Here is a 19,391-nt window from a genome sequence, read left to right as displayed (position 1 = left end):
TCACATTGCTGAAACAGGAAATAAAATTAGACATTGTATTACTAAAGCGCATTGTTTTTAATCTAATTACATTTATAAAACAAGTGAAAGTAATAGTCATTGACAAATATTGTTAAGCAGAGAAGCCAATATCTAAATGAATAGCACCGAGCTGAATCCAAGTGGGCAGCAGATTGCCTTGTGAGCGGCAGGCAGCAGTGTTGGGCCAAGGAGGAGATGCGTGGTATAATGGGCACTCATCTATTCATGGTAATTGTGTTTCCCCTACTACAAGGATTGGTGGACCTTACATTTTATCCTCAGGCGGTGGACGTGTGCGAGGAACCGAAGGGCTTTGGGGGGTTGTTAGGAGCGTATTAAAATGGCAGCATCATCAGGGCCCGGTCCAAATGGCTGCTCTCACTCAGGCCGCTGCTCCTCCGGCTTTTCGGACAGCCTTCACACACTCTGGGTTTGAAACTCGGCAGGACTTAAGTTTCAGTGTTATCCACATCTGCTTAAACAAATGCAGTTCTGGAGCAGGAGCTGTTTATAACGTGTGTTATACATTATACCTCATCTCTCTGTGATAACAATATAGATTTCAGCTGCATTCACAGCCCCAGTGAAGCGTAACAGGAGATACAAAGATATACCTTACCTAGCTCTAGCCCATTATGAAGAATAGGGAAAATAAATAAATGCATTAAGTGATATCAATTTTTCCAACTTTTGGTGTAGATTACTGATGCCAACATGAGGGAAATTTTTTTTTTCCAAGTTTTCAGTCCCATTTTTGTTCATGAAGATATAAGGCATTTTATGCATAAAAATGTCCGAAATGGCCTATATTGCAACAAAAATTCAACAGAATCTAGTTTTAAATGTATGGTTTTATTTTGTTGAAATATTTGTTTTGGAAATCAGGCTAGGAATTAGATATTAAAAAAATCTGGGGTTTTGGAGCTACAAAAGTGCAATGCTATTGCAAGAGTGCAAAGAATACTTAGTTTTGTAATGTCTACACATGTGCCTACATCTGTCCCGTCTTTAGCCTTTGCTTCAATACATAATTTCACAAATATATTTGTGAATGAATACGCGTAAGAAACTGGCTGGTTCGTAATAATGTTTTTGTTATTTCTGGGAAACCTTCAACCTTTTTTTTTTTTTTTTAACTCTGGCTAGGTATAGCTCACCTGGAAGAACTTTTCTATTGATACTAGTATCCCGAGTTTGAAACAACCCCACACACTTTCTCTTCACATGACGTACAGACAGAGAGGGGAGGAGCTTTAAGTGACTGAGAAGCTCCTGGCAGATAATATGGAGTCACATGACTTAACATAATCAATTCTGCACGTTTGCCATATCTTACTATAGGGTTTTCAAAGTGGGAAACAGGAGGTGTGGAGTGTGAACATGTGATAAAGGTGAAATGTGTGTGTCAGACGACCAAAGCATGAGATCTGAGAGGCCCTGCATTCTCATCTTGTTGCCACATTATTACTGTTCTGCAAAAGTAAAGAAAAGTGCAAGTATAGATATGAACACATTCATTAAGACATTGTTTTTAACAGCCTACTGCGAGAGCCAGAGATAGTGATTTTGCTGTTAAAACAACCACCAATTAAACCGTATTGTGAAACATCTTTGTTCACAAAAACAACTGAGAAGAAAGCAAAATTAGCCACAGCCATCATCTCCATGTCTATCAAGCTCTGTCTGATTTACATATGTTGACAAGCCCCCCTTTGCTGTTGTCGCTTGGAAAAACGGTGTCCTGCAATTATCCTGTAGCGCGCGTGACTCAGCGGAGCGGCTCAGTGGCAGCGTGGGTGTAAGCTTAGATAATGCACTGTGCTCCTACCTGCTCCAGTATGGTGTTGATCCGGTCCACCTCACAGTCAATGACATAACGCTTCTCCTGTCTCCTGTCCATCTCCTCAATAATGCGCTTGAACTCGGCCGCGTCGGTGGCGCCGCTAACGGACCGCGCCGTCACCTGCCAGTTGTTTGCCACCGCCGCCTCCATGATGGCCTGTAGGATGGAGAAACCTGGAAAGAGACACAGAAACTTAGAGATGTACCCACGCCCTGCAGTAAGTGTTTGATCATTTATTCCAGGGAGTTGCTGTAATCCAACAACTATCCAATGGTTATCTAAATATAAAACTGCTCGGGTTCGGACATATTTTACAGGATTCTGTCCAGAGATTGGGCATGTAGGGACCGGTCTGCAATGAAGATTTGTTTCTTCAAAGTTAAGAATAAGTAAAAAGCTGTCAAAACTCATGTTGTCCCAAGAAATATTATTCATAACTAGGGCTGTAGCGTTAAATTTTTTTCAATACCGGTACTTTAGCGATACTTGGTTTTTGTTACCAATACCTAAACGATACTTTTTTCGATACCTATACTAAATTATTTGTCATCTAGAACCATAAAACATTTACAGTATAATATTAATTCATTCCTTTTCCTTTGACAACCAAGAACCTTCCTTTAACTAAAAAACACTTTTTTTTAGTTAAAGGCTTAAAGGTTAAAGTTAAAGGTTTTTATTATTATTATTCTTTTTTCCCCCATTTTTTACAAGTATTTTTCCCCCCACATTTTCAATATTTTCCCATTTTCTTTCCCCAATTTTTAAATGTGTTTTCCCCCCAATTTTCCTAAATTCTTTTTTCAATTTCCCCCCCTTTTTTTTTAAACCCCAAATTTTCCAATTTTTTTCCCATGTGTTTTCCCAAAATGTTATGTTATGTCATTTATTTATTTTTCCATTTATTTATTAATTTGATCAGAAACGTATTTAAAACATTTTTACAGAAGAAAACAAAACAAGACTATTGTGCTCAGAAGGAGTAGGAATAAGTTCAAAGAGCTTATAATAACCTATTCCTTATCTCTTATTCAAGTAACATCACATAAACTTTCAGCATATACTCATGCAAGAAACCGATGCATGTGTCTGTGCTCATGTATTTATATAAATCGTTTATGACAAAATGTCATAAAGGATTTATCATTTACAGACGTACACAAATAAATACACCATATGGTACTGAAGACTTATACCAAGGCACATGTCCTTTTCATTCTGATCATACAAAAATATACACATACACAGTTCAATATCGCTCAGCCTCGCTATACCAAATATACCCATATGTACAAGCTCTGTATAACCATACAGGAATAGACTGACAGGGGGAAAAATTGTCATGTATACATCTGTACAGTGTACTTAAAAACTTTGAGATTTTATATTTCTTTTCGGTACCTGCTTTCAATGCTTTTATTTTTTTCAATACCAGGCTGGTATCGTTTATTATTATTCATAACAAATAATGTCCTTGTTCAGTGAAGTATGACTCTGGCCCACAGTAATGTATCATTGTAAGAGCAGTAAAATTACAACCAGGGAGGGGTTTGTTCAGATCCAAAAGGTCAAAGGTTGTCTCATTACTACAGTCTCTAAAATAGCTGAGGTTTGCAAGAAAAGAAAAAAAGTAGTCAAGATTTGTACATTTGAATATTGAAGCAGCAACATCATAATGACTTGGACGGGTAGTAATCGCATCTCTGCGTTATTAAAATATCAGCTCAGTGATGTTATTGCACTTGGCATGAATTGAATCATAGACGTTTAGCTCGGCCGAATGCTTGCTCTGACATCCCCGCTGGTGTGCCTTTAGAGGACTGTCCCGACTCATTTTAGAGACAAAGACAATGAAAGATTTACAAAGAGATCATTATGCTCGCGCGAGAACGGAACCCCTCTCATAATTCAAGTGAAATATTTCCATTTAACTGCGCGCTCTGGAGAACCACCATGGTCAAATCACATACCAGACAATGAATAATGTAGCTCCCTTTTCCACGGGGGATAGATTGCGTATAGCACAATCTGTAATAAAAATTGCCTAAGTCCGCTCTCTTGTGTAAGGGCTAAGAGCAAACACGGAGGTTATTAATGAAAATCAAGAGGAGTGCTGGTATTTCATTAAGCCGAGGACAATAGAAGTGCAGACTCTGTGGACAATAAACGTCTCGCCCGTATCTGCGGTCATTTTTCATTGTGCTTCGTGCAGTCAAACGATAGAGAAAAAGGACAAATTAGCCTTCAACATGCATGTGCTATTATACATTTCAGAGAGTTTTAACGATTAATGATTGCATGTTACAGATTGTGCACAATACGATGTCATATTAAAGCTGCGGTCACAGGCTGTTTATAATGCCCTCATAGAGTGCTTGTAGGAAACACCGCAATTTATGTGAAAAAACTAAACAAACAAACAAAATACTGACCCTACCATGTGTTTGCATCTAAATATAGCACTTTATATAAAAAAAAACAATGGCAGTCCACTCTTTATTTCCTGTGAACAACAGGGGTGTGAAAGAGGGATTCTGATAAAATGAACTGAGGCAGCAGTTTTAACTTAACTACGTCCTTATTTATCCCAGCTTTTAAAGTCACTAGGGTATCTAATGTGGTGTCACTGGTATTTAGGATGTGAATAAACTCTGGGTATCAGATATCCTACGGTGGATATGGCCTGATTTTGAGGCTTCAGAATACTCTCAGCACATTCCAGAGTGAGCCATCATTTAAAAAAAGAAATTGTCGCAAACTGTAAACAAAGATTAATTTGTAAATATCTCTGTCACGTTTTACATGACCGCAGCTGCGTATGCCTCTCAACTTCTCATCTGCAGTACCTAAAGCTACAGAAAAAAATCTCACTTTAAAAACTATTATGCATTATTCATTTTCCTCAGGCATATGCTCAGAACCACAGCAACCACCAGCCAGCTGGATGGCATGGCAGCATTCCCAGCAATAAAAGCTTCTCATATTAAAAGATGTCATGCCGATTAACTGGGTCAAAACCGTCTCAGTTGGTTTGAAAAGTGGTGAATAACGCCAGTAAAAGGTGAAATGTAAAGACCTTTGCATCAGACAATATGTTGTAAGTCTGCTTAAGCTTATAGCTAATTTTCTGTGCCATTTACAAATGTGAAGATAGGTGCAGTGTAAATAGCTTCATTTGTGCAATTGTGCATTTTTAAGTGAGGGTTTGAATAATATAAAAGGTGGCCATACCACCTTGTAAATTCCCTATTTCGTCAGATCTTGGAAGCTGCATGGTTAGTACCTGCATTGTTTGTACCTGCATGGTTAGTACCTGGATGGTTAGTACCATTTTGGAATATTAGGCAATGCTGTTGTCAGACACTACACCGTTTTTTGTCTTAGTAAATTAATAATTTATTGGTAAGATAAATAAAATGAAATAAACGGAACATTTAAGTCCAATATATGCTGTATAGGGCTGCACCTAACAATTTTTTTTTTTTACAATTAATCAGTCGATTAAGCTTGGCTGTGAATGGTATAGGAACATTTTATTATTATTTTTTTTTACTACATAGTGCTAAAGTGCCGCTGCTTGAGGATACGCTGATGGAATAAACATAAAGTAAATGCTTGTTAGAGGCTCTTAGTGCTAATTCTGCTTTCTGATTGGATGAGATACAAACAGATATTCATGAACTTTACAATGTACAAAACAATACATACACTAACTATAAAAGCAAAGGCTTTTATTAAAAAAAATACTGCATTTCATGTCATTTTTGCTCTATTTGAGTCTGTATGAACCAGAAAACAATTAATCAATTACTACAAATATTTTTGTAATCGATTAGTTGTTTCAGCCCTAATGCTGTACAAGCTTCATGTATTTATGCACAGATATAAATTATTCTCTAAAGTGTAAAATGGAAACAATGTTCCGTCAATCTGATGAGATTCAAAGCAGACTTTTATTTTGAAATTGCTGATTTGTGCAGCACTCATATCATCGCCCTGGGCCAACCCTGGACTGTGTATGAGGGGGAACAATTGAATTCATTTAAGATTCACACGAGATTCCATGCCTGCCTAGTTTTACATTTGTATGGAAATTAAGAGATGAAATCGGCAAGTGGTAAATAGTCTGTCCAGAAATGGATTAGTTTTGCTCTGAGCCTTTTTTCTATCAAGTCAGCACTAAAGTTTGTTTCTTGATTTGGACTTTTATGCAATCTAAATTAACAGAACCCTCTTGGTGGAGCTTAATCTGACAGCTCTGTATAAAGTCTAGATAATGGGCATTTTTGACATGTGTTCCATCATTCCCCATATAGATTCACTGATGTGCTGGAGCGCTGTCCTCCAGTGGCTTAGGCGGATCAATTTGCCCAACTTCTTAACCAGCTTTACACGCTCATAAACGTTTTTGCTGCTTTTATTTACTGCCAATATGAAGAGGAATGATAAATCCTATCTACCCTGTAGCTCTGCAGAAGCTTAGTTTAGAGTCGCATAGCCACGTACTTTGAAAATGTGAACACTGTCAACCCCATAAATTATGAAAGACAACAACAAGATTTTCTTATCAGCACCTATAAATCCCCCGTGTGGAGATGCAGCGGCGTGAAGCAGCTTCTATGATGATAGCGCTCAGTGCTAATCATACCAGAGAGGCACAGTGTACACATTGTACTCCACCATTTTACAACCAGCCTGGAGAAGCTGTTGTGACTTTATGGAGACACAGAGCAGAGTGTGTTTGCTCACAATATCTGGTAGAATTATACGAGATACATGAAGCACATTGTGACAGTTTTGTAAATTTGTAATATGCTGATTGTAATTTTTTCTGACAAGTATTGCAATTGAAATTAGATGAGCAAGAATCCCATGTAATTCATGTTTGCTTGCAGTTTTTTTTTTCTTTTTTTACACACTAAGCCCCACAGAGAAAAGGAATTTTGTTGCAGGCAAACAATGTGCAATCTGCAATTTGCTGATTACATGTTTTTGATTAGAATGCTTCATGGTGCATAGGAATGCCTGCAAAATGTTAAAGCAGTACTTAGTAACTTGTTTACCTTAATAAATCCTTTTCGTAGTCCCTCTGGGGGTAATACAAGTGTTAATGGTCATCTACCCCTGGTGTCTCTGGCCAGAAAAACCCAATTGCAACTTCGCTGCCTACGGGTCGGAGTCACCAATACACACTAATAGGATCACGAAGAAGAACGGGCTAATGGGCAAAGCTAACTGCGGGCTAGCGCCACTTTAGCAGTATTTACAGCCAAGTTTGAGTGGAAAAAATGATCTCCATTGTGTAATTGGATGTACAATATCCCTCTCTCCCTTTGCCTTTTCTGTCAGCGTAGTATTTACTCTCACGGATAATTATGGCCTCTAGGGGCACGAGTTACTTAGTACTGCTTTAACTTTCACGTTAATATCTATCTATTCCTGTCATTCGTCTATTTTTTACTTTTGTTGCCAGACACAAGCATTTCCAGTTTCCTGGACTTGGCCCCAGCCCAAGTGTCTTGTACCCCCATGTGACTGGATTATTTTGGCCACACTCAAAAGTGTAATTGATGAAATATCATAAAAGTTTGAATTAAACTCAGTCAGTTCCAACTCCCAAGCCATGTCATTCTTGAGGCTAATGTCAAAGATTGGGATGAGTGCATACATTTACTGCACGCAAGCCAAAACACTAACATGCCCCTCTCATTCAGTGTGTCAAGATACTGCTCTCAAGCCACTGTGGGGCGGTAAGTCGCTCCATCATCTCACACAACTGCATCATTTGGCCGACAGTGTATAAAGGTCTGCGATGGCTGAAAACTCAATTATTTCTGCATTTCTTCCAAATCTGTATCTGAGCACTGCGGAGTGTGCCATCAAATCTCAGCGGAACATAATGACACTCTGCACGTCGCTAAATCAGAGCTGTTTCCAATGTGATGCCGCGGCAGTGCAGCGTACGGGCCAACCCAGTCTCCTCCGCCGCGCTCTTCTGAAGCGCATCTTAACAGGATGAGTTTTGAAGCGTCACCCGTGGCGCCTCAGCAGTAATTGAATTGAGTTGCATCTAATCTCATTGCCCAAGCTTCCATTTGGTTCCTCGCTTCCTCATTAGAGCCCAGTGCAAGAGTGTCACAAGCCAGCGTACCTACCCCTCCTCTTTCCCCTACCTCATCTCCAACTCCTATCATTCGGCTAATCTGGGCTAACTAGACAAATCACGCAAACATCGGGACACATTTCCTCTCCGCCTGCACTTCAGAATTAGGCACGACCGTCAAACTTCCACGCACAGCCTCTGCAGAGACATTAAAATCAAGAGTTAGCTTGAAAGACCAGAGAGTCTCAAACCGTGGAGTGGGGTTTATAGTGTGTTCTGTGGAAGCTTGAAGTTTTTTTTTTTTTATTGATACATCAGTCCTAATTTAAGTTTTAATTTTAACACGGAACTCATGCATTATGGCACCTTCCGGTCTTCATTCCCTGCTGCCGAGAAATATACAGAGAAAAACACTTCACACACAGGCCTCGGGAGTCCACTCCACGCCAAGGGCAGGGGGGGAATTAGCGCCACTCCTTGAAAAAAACCATGAAGGACTTACAACATGCATGGTCCTGCAGAAAATAAGCCAGAACGAAGACTCGATGAGGATCAGTTTGAGGAAGCGGACGAGAACGGCACGGACGACAATGTAGGAGTTTCAAAAAAGGGGATGCCTAAAGACTAAAGAGACACGCTACGACTGTCAGCGATGTGTTGTCTCATTACACAGGGGAAAATGTAGCAAAATACATCACACCAAGGGGACGTCTGCAAAATCAGGCGGAGAAATGGCCAAAAACAAAAAGTTAAAGAAATAACCGAAATGAGACATGGGTGCCTGTGCGGACCATTGTTCATTTGCCCATTAAAAAGTAAATCTACAATGAATTTGATTTTTACCATTGTTTGGTTGTAGACTTTGTGTGCCCCCGTTTTCACATTTCTGGTTTAGTCCAAATAGTGGTTTAGACCTGGATGAGAACACATTTTAAAGGCTTTTGTTCAGTCTCATTTTATATTGTCCTCTTAATAAACCCAATAGAGGATGATTTCAGTCTATTACTGTTACCTGAAGAGTGTATTATTTTTCTTGAAGTCACACTATGCCATAAAAAATAATTGTGAAACGCCAAGCCGAGAAGTAGAGCCACTTTAACCCCACATCCAGTGAAGAGTGACGGCACAAACAACTAACTTCGAACTCATTTGGGCTGAACCAAATCCAGAAGCGTACAGGCAAAACAACGGAATGGCCCTTGAGCCAGTTGGAAATGCGGCAGCTCTCCCCTCCTAGCTTCCCAATCCCCATGTTAAATTAGGGTCTCCAGTCCGAAATGCCTTTCTGAGCACAGTTTGGCGCACCGTGAATTGAAAGAAGCGAGATAATGGCTTTGACTTGTAATTGTGCTTTTGGTGGGATGCCAGCTTTAGTGCAGAGCATTTGCGGTGTATGACAGGAATCAAATGGAGCAGATGCCACTCTGGAGAGGAACTAATGTGGACTCCATTCTGACATTTTCCCTCAAAGAACCGTTGCAACAAAAATGGGTAAAGCAGAATGACCGAACTGTTTAGCAGCTTTGAGTGCATTGAAAAGACACTGACATTAAAACTGTGGTCATATCATGGAAAATAATCTACTTTTCTGAGCTTTGACCATGTTGTCACGTTGTTCCATCACCACAAACATACCTGTTTCAATCACATTTTATTGTGTAGTTGACAGACCCAAGGATTTTGTGATGTCCACTTTAAATGTGTTGCATTATACTATTAATGAACAGTATTGGACACTTGCCAAATACTTTTGTGCCACAGTGCCGCAGCAGTTAGCGCTCGTGCCTCACAGCTCGGAGGTCCCGGGTTCGATTTCTCTATGTGGAGTTTGCATGTTCTCCCATGTCTGCGTAGGTTATAAAAACATGTACAATAGGTGAATCCTCCAGCCAGGTGTTTCTGACCACCAGCCTGGCTCCACATCATGGAGATGGGTCCCCGAGCGCCAGCCCATGCGACACTGAGGATGGGTCAAATGCAGAGAACTAATTTCTCTTCAGAGATTTCTCTACAGAGATTAATAAAGGATAACTTAACTTAAAGGGACTATACAGAGTTTGAAAATGTTGAAATTAAGTATCTTCCTTCCCCTAAATGTTTCAAAAATGGTGGAGAATGAGCTCAGACCTGTTTACCACAACTGCCTCTAAAATCCTGCACTATCACTCAAAAAGGCGTTAATTCGGTCCGAAGTGCCGTCATGCACGAGCTTAATATAGAAGCTGCAGTTACACCTATGACCTGAGGTGGCAGTAATGAGTAAAAAATGGCTAACTTGCATCTAGCCCCTTTAACTTAACTTAAACATATCTGCACTGCATTACACTTTGTAAATGTACATCAACCATTGCTGTCATTACATAGCCACCACTACTCACATTTTTTTCATTTTTTTTGGTAAGCTCCAATAAGTCAAGTGTAATAATAAAGTTGATTCGACTGTCATGAGCAAACAGCAAATATCTGTGCAAACTCTCCCAGTCTGGTCTCGTCTCAATTAAGTGCAGCCGCTTGCATACTGTGTACCTCTTCGTGCATATTATTCCCACAGTTTCTTTGCTCTATTGTCTTCAGAGAAAATCCAAAATAAATATCTCAGTATTTAGGAGCTGGTGAATGTTTGCGTTGAGCGCAGTATCCTCGCTGGGCCCTGAGCATCCCTGCGGCGTGCACGGCAGATCAAATTCTCCCTCTGAAAAAGGGCTTTACAACTCTCCTCATTAGTCGTGCGGCGTAAGTCCGAATGGAAGCTTTGTTCAATAAATGCACTTCTCCAGCCAAGCCACAAACAATAGGGCCAGAGAAAAATGTTGATTCTTGTGAAATATAATATTTTGTGGGGACTAGGCTGTATACATTTCTTTCTTTCTTTCTTTCTTTCTTTCTTTCTTTCTTTCTTTCTTTCTTTCTTTCTTTCTTTCTTTCTTTCTTTCTTTCTTTCTTTCTTTCTTTCTTTCTTTCTTTCTTTCTTTCTTTCTTTCTTTCTTTCTTTCTTTCTTTCTTTCTACCATTTTGACAGCATAGGGTGTGTGAATAAAAAGGCAGTAAACCCAATTGACCTTTTGCAAAAGCCAACGCATGTCATAGAAGCGAGAAGCGCATGTTAGTGCCTCTTTCTGGAGCAATACCTGCTCAATATCGAGGCAAAATGGGCAATAGACCAAAATATTAAAATATGCTACAAAGGGAATGCTAGCACTATCCAGCATAATGTACACTGTTCTCAAGTGATAGTAAGAAAAAACCCTTGACTTCCACCTCAAATGCAATAAGCACATTCTTGTGGACCATTCTTATGCTTTTGCACAGAGAGTGAGTTCCCTTCTTATGTTCATCTGATATTTTTAAACTATGAGCATTACAATTAAGTTAGCTAGCAACTCCCACATTTAATTCAGGCATGCCACAGCCTTTGGGAAGGTACAGGCTGCCAATCGCACAGCAGGTCAATGGTGATCATTTCCTCTTTTTTTTTTCTCGTCTGCTTTCCTTCCCGAACCGTGTGCAAATGCATGCCTTTCAAGTCTTGTCTTTAAAATATTAAAATACAAATTGTGGCAAAACAAATGGTTCTGCTAAATGTCCCTCTATTTTAGCAACAGGAACAGCTTTATTGTGACAAGGTCTAACAGCAACGGGACAACCACTCCTGTTGTGTTTTCGGCTTTGGGAAGAGGAAAAAAACACTTGTTTTAAGATTTTGCCTGTCTGGAGGTCTGCTAGGATGTATGTTTGGACAGTGACCGTTTGGGGCAGAGTTTGGTTCCAATCAAAGAATAAATCAAAGCCTCAAAGAGGTAGCGTGAATCATCTGTGATTATTTGTGATTTTAGATCATGCAGAGCCTCCCTACCCGGTGTTTTAACAGGTGGAATCAGCTCCACATAGTAAACAGCAGCGGCTTGAATCTGTGAGTATTTTTATAGAAACAACACAGCAGGTATGCACCGATATGGAGACCAGGAAAACCCATGGCATCAACTTAAAATCTGATTCCGGTCTCACTATCGTAACAACCCTAAATACCCTGTAAATGTGATATTGCTTCCTCCTCCTGTGTCCTGTCCTTGTTAAGAGAGAACTCTTCATCCTCCCACCTTCGCTGCTATAAAAAGCCTTCTCTGTGAAGTACTTTCTCAGCAAAGTAACCAAAAAGTGTGTGGCCAAGTCTTTGATGTCTTGTTTACAGTATAGGCCCATAACAGAATAAAACCCTGTTGTCCTAAATGACGGAGACAGCGTATGTCAAATCAAACAGAGCCAGCATGGCGCCTGTATCTTCTGAAGTGCACTTGTGCAGCAGGAGAAGAGTATAGGGCTCCTCTGCTGTCACCATCCGCCCACACACTTCCTTCAGCTTCTCCATCTCTCTGGGCATGGCTTTGTTTGCTCACTTCAGACAACGGGCTGCGGCGCTCGAGCCCATATATGTGGATAAGAGAAGATGGGACTTTCATGAAGTCAGTCATTTTAAAACAGCCAAAACTAGAGGTTGACTCATGGCGCCAGTATGGAATGAACCAAGCATAAAGTCGGTATTACGGGAACACTAATATGGGGCCAAGTGACTCAAACACAACAAACATACAACTTTATTTACAGCTAATTTAGCTAGTCAACCAGTTAGTTGGTTAGTTAGTTGGTTCGGTAGGGTGGTAGATACGTAGGTTGGTTGTTAGGTTGGTTGGTAGGTAGGTAGGTAGGTAGGTTGTTAGGTTGGTAGGTAGGTTGTTAGGTTGGTTGGTTGGTTGGTTGGTAGGTTGTTAGGTTGGTTGGTTGGTTGGTTGGTTGGTTGGTTGGTAGGTAGGTAGGTAGGTAGGTTGGTTGGTAGGTTGGTTGGTAGGTTGGTTAGCTAGTTCATTTGTAAGTTAGTTAGTTAGTTAGTTAGATAGACCGTTAGTTAGTAAGTTAATAAGTCAGTTAGTTAGTTAGTTAGTTAGTTAGTTAGTTAGTTAGTTAGTTAGTTAGTTAGGCCAAATTCCATTAAAAAAACAGATTTCAAAATTCTACTGAACCATGTCTCACAGGACAAGACCTATGGCCTAATCTTGTACTGAACCTGGTCTTAAATAGAATAGAAAAGAATTCAATAGGTTCTTTGTCATTGCAAAATCACAATATGATCTCAGATCACAATATGATCAGTACAGATTTTCTGCATCTACAGTGTTGGATAGGGAGGGAGCAGGATTTGGTTCCAAAGTGTTATTTATTCACAGTGATTAGCATTTTCCTGACCTGCTGATACGGTCAGGATCATTAGCCGTAAATGGTGTTTCTGAAAGTGTGTTGTGGATAAAGGTCACATTAGAGATTATTCCGTGTCAGCACAAAAAAGTAAAAGCTCAGGGTCAGTTAAAGTTTAAGTTAGAGCAGTGTTTTTAAGACAGTGGTACGGGGGCTGCTTCTGGAAGTCCTTGGACATCCTTTGTTTAATTCAGCGAGATTTTTCAGGTGAAAAATTACTTTACTCATGCTTTAGCTGTATAACAGGGTCAACCCTAATTTCGAAAACCAAACCTCGACAGCACATTTTTTGAAACTACAGTGGGTAAATATCTCAGGTTTGTAATACTTAGAAGATGCATTTAAGAGTTTTCATACTGGGAATGAGGTGAGAGGGGGAGAAGAAGAAATCCAGCTTGCTATTCCCACTGTTTGCGCTTGTAACCTTTAAAAAACAAAAGCCAGATTACACCGCCGCTTTTGACTCCACTCCTGAGAACTACTTTTCTATTGTATTTGTTGCTTCGACAAACAAATTGGCCCCATGACACAGCATAACATCAAAGCAATCAACCCTGACTTCTGCGGCTCCGAGCAAAGGCCAGGCCGTCGTGGTATAATGAAAAAAGCAGTAATTTCATGGTTGCTGAAGATAGTGCTGGGTAGGTGGTGAAATGGCTGTATTCCAGGTTTAGTTTAAATGGGGGGGTGAGTGGGTTATTGTGCGCCTATTGTGACAGAAAAAGCCTCTTGTATCGCTAGGTGCAGGTGCTTGGCTCGTTTTCGAGGACCACTAAATTACTAAAGGCACAAGTGTGACAACCTGCATATTGGCAATGATATCTGTTTATTCGCATTAAATGAAAAAGAGAAAGCAATACCAAAGATGCTAACTTAAATCCATATTTTTCTGAATATTAGGCGCCTGTGATGTGCCCTTTCTTGTCTGCGTGTCCAAGCTGATTTATCCTCCAGATGCATGCATAATTTAGTTGTTATGAAGCCAGCGTGAAGGAGAGAGCCTCTAAAGCACAAGTGATGTACGTGAGGTGCGGTATGTCGTACTTGGTTAAAGCCAGGACTTGGACATTAAGGGCCAGATCTTCCACATGGCACAAGGACAGCGCAGCTCCAAATGTGATGGTCAGCTTCCATTAGCGCAGCTGTTGTGCTATGTGCCTGCGCCGCTAGCAAGAGGGTGCGCTTCAAAGAGATGAGGGGGGTTTTAATACTATGGCAGCCTCTCATTAATTTCCTGGTTTACATTGCGCTGCCTTGTGGTCTTCCTTAAAGGAATAGTTCACCGTTTTTACATACTGAGATATGTTCTTACATGAGCTTAGACGAGTTGGTACGTACCTGTCTGGTCTTTATGCGTGCCCTCAGTCACACAAAAAGACCAAATATGTTGTTAGAATTTGGCCTCTCCCAATGTATTACTATAGCTCCAAACGGGGGTGATGTTGGAAGCTACCACGCTCCTCCACGGGCACGCACAAAGACCAGACAGGTATGTATCAACTCGTCTAAGCTCAGGTAAGAACATATCACAGTATGGAAGAACTGCGTGCCCTCAGTCACGCAAAAAGACCAAAGATGTTTTTAGCATTGGCCTCTCCCAGTATATTCCTATAGCTCCAAACGGGGTGAAATTAGAAGTGACCAAGCTCTTTCACGGGCAATTACACAGACCAGACAGGTGTGCATCAACTCGTATGTTTCCTTCAAATACTATAGGCTAGGAGTAGGCAACATCAGGCCCGGGGGCCCTCCATCATGAAGCCTCTGGCCCTCAAGATGATTTTGAGGAATATTATTACTCAAATCAGAGATCAAATGCCCATTAAAAACATACCCCGCATTATCTCCAGTTTTATCAAATTTTTTATATTTTTTTGGGTCATGTTTTCGTCATTTTTTCCACCGAGCAAACTTGCCTACCCCTGCTATAGGCTGTCACAGGTCAAACTAAAAAGTGTATTTATCCCATCATGAATTAAACAATGTCCGTGTCCCGAGAGAAAGGGATGTACAGCTTTCCCGTTTTGGCGCGGGTCGGCACTCGCTCTATGTAGCCTCCAACCCCACAGGTTGGAGGCTACATAACATCGCCTGCGTTTAGAAACATAAGATCGGGCCCTATATCCTGCTGCAGGGACCACCAGGCTAAAGATCCAAGCTCGGATCTCTGCTATAGTATTGTGAGCTGTGCGGACTGTTCATTCACACTTCTCTGACTTTGCAAGCATTAATCAAACGTCGTGGATGACAAGAAGGCACTCGACCAGATAATCTGGGTGTGAAATGTGTCAAAGCCATCCAACATCTTGGCATTGTGAAATACAAAACGCTATAAAGTGGGAACATAAAGATTTTTATTTTATTAATTATTGTCTTATGAGCTGTAATCTGTGGGTCATAAAGATACACAAACTACTACTGGGATCGAACAAAATTATCCCATTGACCTCAAACCACCCTCCACTCCCAATCAATGTCGTGTTTAAAGTGATGCATTTCAGAAATGATGATCAGTTGTTTTTAACCTGCGGTACGTGATACATGGGCTTCTCCAAGTGCTACTCAAAGTCATCTGCAAGTTATAGACTATTCATCATTATTAGAGATGATTTGTGCCCTGTTTAGACCTAATTGAGTCTCATTTGGGTCTGTTTTAAACCCTTTTCAGACCCGGTTAAGTCTTGATTTGATCTTGATTGGAAGCTGAAATATTATAAGAGGTGGTAATTGATGTTGAACATTTTAGAATCACTGAGATGCATCATTATGGTTTATTCTCGCATTAATTGTTTTTGTTTTTTTCCAGGTAGAGTAAACCATACAGCGCTTGCTCGTTCAATTCTCAAGGGCCAGTTCAAAGTCACCGATTCACCCAACACATGCATGTGTTTAATCAGTGGGAGGAAGTTGAAGCGAGTCCACAGTAACACAGGGAAGACATGCACTCCCAAAGATTGCGTCAGCCATTTAAATGCACTAAAGGCCCTTGCGCACTTAGCCACGGTTACTTTACTGCAAAGGCATTAGCATGTGTTTGTGTGTTCAATCGATGCTCGGATTTGCATTTGCTCCCTCTATCCCATCTCTTGATTTGTTATTTTGTTTACAACTGTAAGAGCAATGCCAACCGACTACAATTAAATTTAAAGGACAGGCCACATTTGGGTTGGCATCAAAGGCCTCCTCGAGTGCAGCGGGAGGCATTTATTGTCTGACTCTTGCAGGCACAAAAGCTACTGTCTCTGGATGGCCAATTAGTGCGGCCGCTGAAGTGCAAGGTTCCCGTTAGTTACAGAGAGGCTGACGCTGCCGCCTGATTGGCCACCCTTGCCCTTCTCATACGCACTGGGATAGTCTGTTTCTCGCCACGGCTTTAGTAGCAACAACAGAAAAATGAGGGTAACTACATGTGGTCATCCAGGGGGCTGCTCGCTTATCCTGGCACATGTACGGATCCAACATTGACAAACAGAAACACCTTGTTACTGGGGCGGGACACTAAATCACAACAGTGCCAAGGTGTTTTCTGGTTGACCCCAAGGTATAATTTATTGAGAGGTTGTCTTACGCTGCCTGATGACCACATGGATAAGGTAGCAACACTTGTTTGCTGGACACTGTGCCAAAATCAGCGGCCTGAGATTGATCCCAAGCTCTGGCAATTTGCTGAATGTTTTTCCCCGACTCTTCACCCCCTGCCCTGTCCTTAAAGCTGTCTAATAAAGCTTACGGGCCAAAAATATCTAGAAATGAATAAAAGGATATTGGAGCCATTTCTCAAGTAAATGTTGTGTTCATATCACTGCTCCTAAAACTATTACTACTGCTCATATTACCTTATTTTCCAGGCTATAACTCACACTTTTTTCCATGGTTTAACTGGGGGTGCGACTCAAAGTCAGGTGCGACTTATATATCAAAATACAGTATATCATTTCACATGTTATTTTCACACTGACAGCCGCTAGAGGGCGGTCTAGGCTGGTGCACCAGCACCTGCTAAAGGCTAAAAAAAAACAAAAAACGGTGATTGAGCAGCAGGGAAGATTGGAGTGAGCGTGTAACTTGTGAGGGACTGGCGAAAAGTGTAGATTAGTCTTACTGCAATGAAGAAAACACAAAACAGCTAATCGCGGGCTAAAATGTACATGGCCATAGTAAGAGGAACGAGTTCGCAGGTGGGTGCTTGAGCAATATGCTGCCAAACTCTCGATCTCACTCCAAATCACTAAATCCATTAAAAATCTTCATCCCCTGTGTCACTTCTGAACAATCGCCTTGGCAACGACCTGGGCACAGAGGCGTAACTGCCCCGTCGACAAGCCTCTGCCGGCAGCATGTTTTTCAAGCTCTCATTTGCAAACTCGTTCCTCTAGCTGTGGCCATCTAGCTTTTAGCCCGTGATCAGCTTTGTTTTGTTAACGTCCGCTTCTCGCTCACTCCAAGCTTTCATTCTGCTGCTCGATTAGCCTGCAGTGTCCTCTAGCGTCATGTGAAATTATACATTTGATTTTTTTTTTTTTTAAAGGGGTGGGGGTGCTCCTAATAAGACGCACCCCCTGAAAAACTATGAAAAAAGTTTGACTTATAGTCTGGAAAATACGGTACCAAATGTACAACAACTTCCTCTCCCAAGTAGTCACAGCAGTGAAATTCTCCAATAACCATCACAAACCCTCAACACTTTCTTGTTTCTGACATTTTCAGATCAATCATCAAAATGCAAACTATTCAGCAAACTTTTACATAATATTTGATAACAGGCAGTAAATAATGCACACATTTCTGACATCTTGCACACTCCAGTCTAGAACAGCAAATTATGTGCCATTCTGAAATAGATTTTAATTAGCACACAATTGAAGAGTCTATCTAGACACAGTCATTGTTATAAAAAATGACAAAACTTAATTGCCCAAACCAGGCAGATATGAGCCCATGAGAAAAAAAAAGAAAAAAAAGAAGTAGTCTTGCACTTGATCGGGTGTGTAAAAGCCGTTTATATTAATTAAACAAAGCCTCATCCGTCAGCGTAACAATAGGCCTGCCGCTGTACTGAATGTATCTATTGTGAAGAGCCTCATCAGTTGTAGCGTGTGACATAGATCACTACAGTGCACTAGAGGGCCGACAGTAGCGTGGTGTCAGCAGCGTGTGCGTGTCCTCTGTCAGTGTCACGGCGCTCCCACTCACTCACCGCTGTCACAATCCATTAACATCTCTTCTCTGAGTCAACGCGACCACGACACTTCACCTAAAAATCACTTCTGGTCCACTTTTTAAAAAAAAACCGGTCCACCAAAACATGACGCATAATCATAGGCACAGTGGCCGCAGGCGTTCGGAATGAAATGAGGCTGTTTAAACAAGCTACTGCTACTATTGGCCAACTACTACCATCATGCTGCTATTACTTCTGAGTGCAATTCCCATGGGCTACAACCGCCGTTAATAACTCTGATGCTGATGTATGACCATTATTAAACAACCAAAAGCTCTGTGTTTTCTGCTAATGTTCCCTCTTCTGTTGATACACTTTCCCTTGTACAATTATCACCCACTGATTTACGACACTTACTACTTCAGTACTTTTGTATAAAATCAAAATTTACTGCAGTGTAATAGGCCCTTGTGCATCCCTCTTTAGGAGGTGGGCACACTGGGCATTGGCATCGGTTGAAAGGGCACTAACCTCTCTGCCACTGTGCTGCTATTTCTGTTTGCACTTCTGTTTATCTAAATGCTAAACCAAATAGGCAAATTATTTTCCGGAGCAGGTTACTAGCTCATTAAAAAAAAAAAAAAAAAACTTTTGTTATAATTGCTTTCTATTCAAATAGACTTTACATTTAATGGCTTCTTTGCGCCGAGGCAATTAGAGTCTACATTATTCTGTTTAATGCACTCACCTACAGAGTGTGTGTTGGAGCCGCAGACTTTTACACTGAGTCTGTCTCTGAGGAGAGAGGGCTGAGGCGATCAGTGTGCACTCGAGTGTTACACAGAAATGCTGCTTTGCTCATTGACTTTCCACACACAACAACTTCTGTTACCAATGGATTGGAATAATTGATTTGCTTTGCTATTTTAACGGTGCTTTATCATTATGTAGTTAAATCACTGGTGGAAATTAACTATTTTTCTGTAAGGTGAGGCACTTAAAGCAGAACTAACTCA

At 40.8% G+C, this 19,391-nt stretch overlaps 1 protein-coding gene across 4 annotated transcripts in view; it reads right to left on the bottom strand.

The window, feature by feature from the left end:
• LOC306963248 (glutamate receptor 3) overlaps window positions 1-19,391 on the bottom strand; it is a 102,429-nt gene that overhangs the window by 41,648 nt on the left and 41,390 nt on the right. For all 4 annotated transcript variants that reach the window (XR_013792898.1, XM_079556763.1, XM_079556761.1 and 1 more), the window contains exon 4: window positions 1,850-2,037. Coding sequence is in view for 3 of the 4 variants with exons in the window: in XM_079556763.1 (XP_079412889.1) it covers window positions 1,850-2,037 (188 nt within the window). In the remaining variant the exon portion in view is untranslated. The remainder of the gene's footprint in view (window positions 1-1,849; window positions 2,038-19,391) is intronic.

This window comes from Gobius niger, assembly GCF_951799975.1.
Source record: "Gobius niger genome assembly, chromosome: 5".
In the NCBI taxonomy this organism is placed as follows: domain Eukaryota; kingdom Metazoa; phylum Chordata; class Actinopteri; order Gobiiformes; family Gobiidae; genus Gobius; species Gobius niger.
This window is presented reverse-complemented; position numbering and strand designations above follow the sequence as displayed.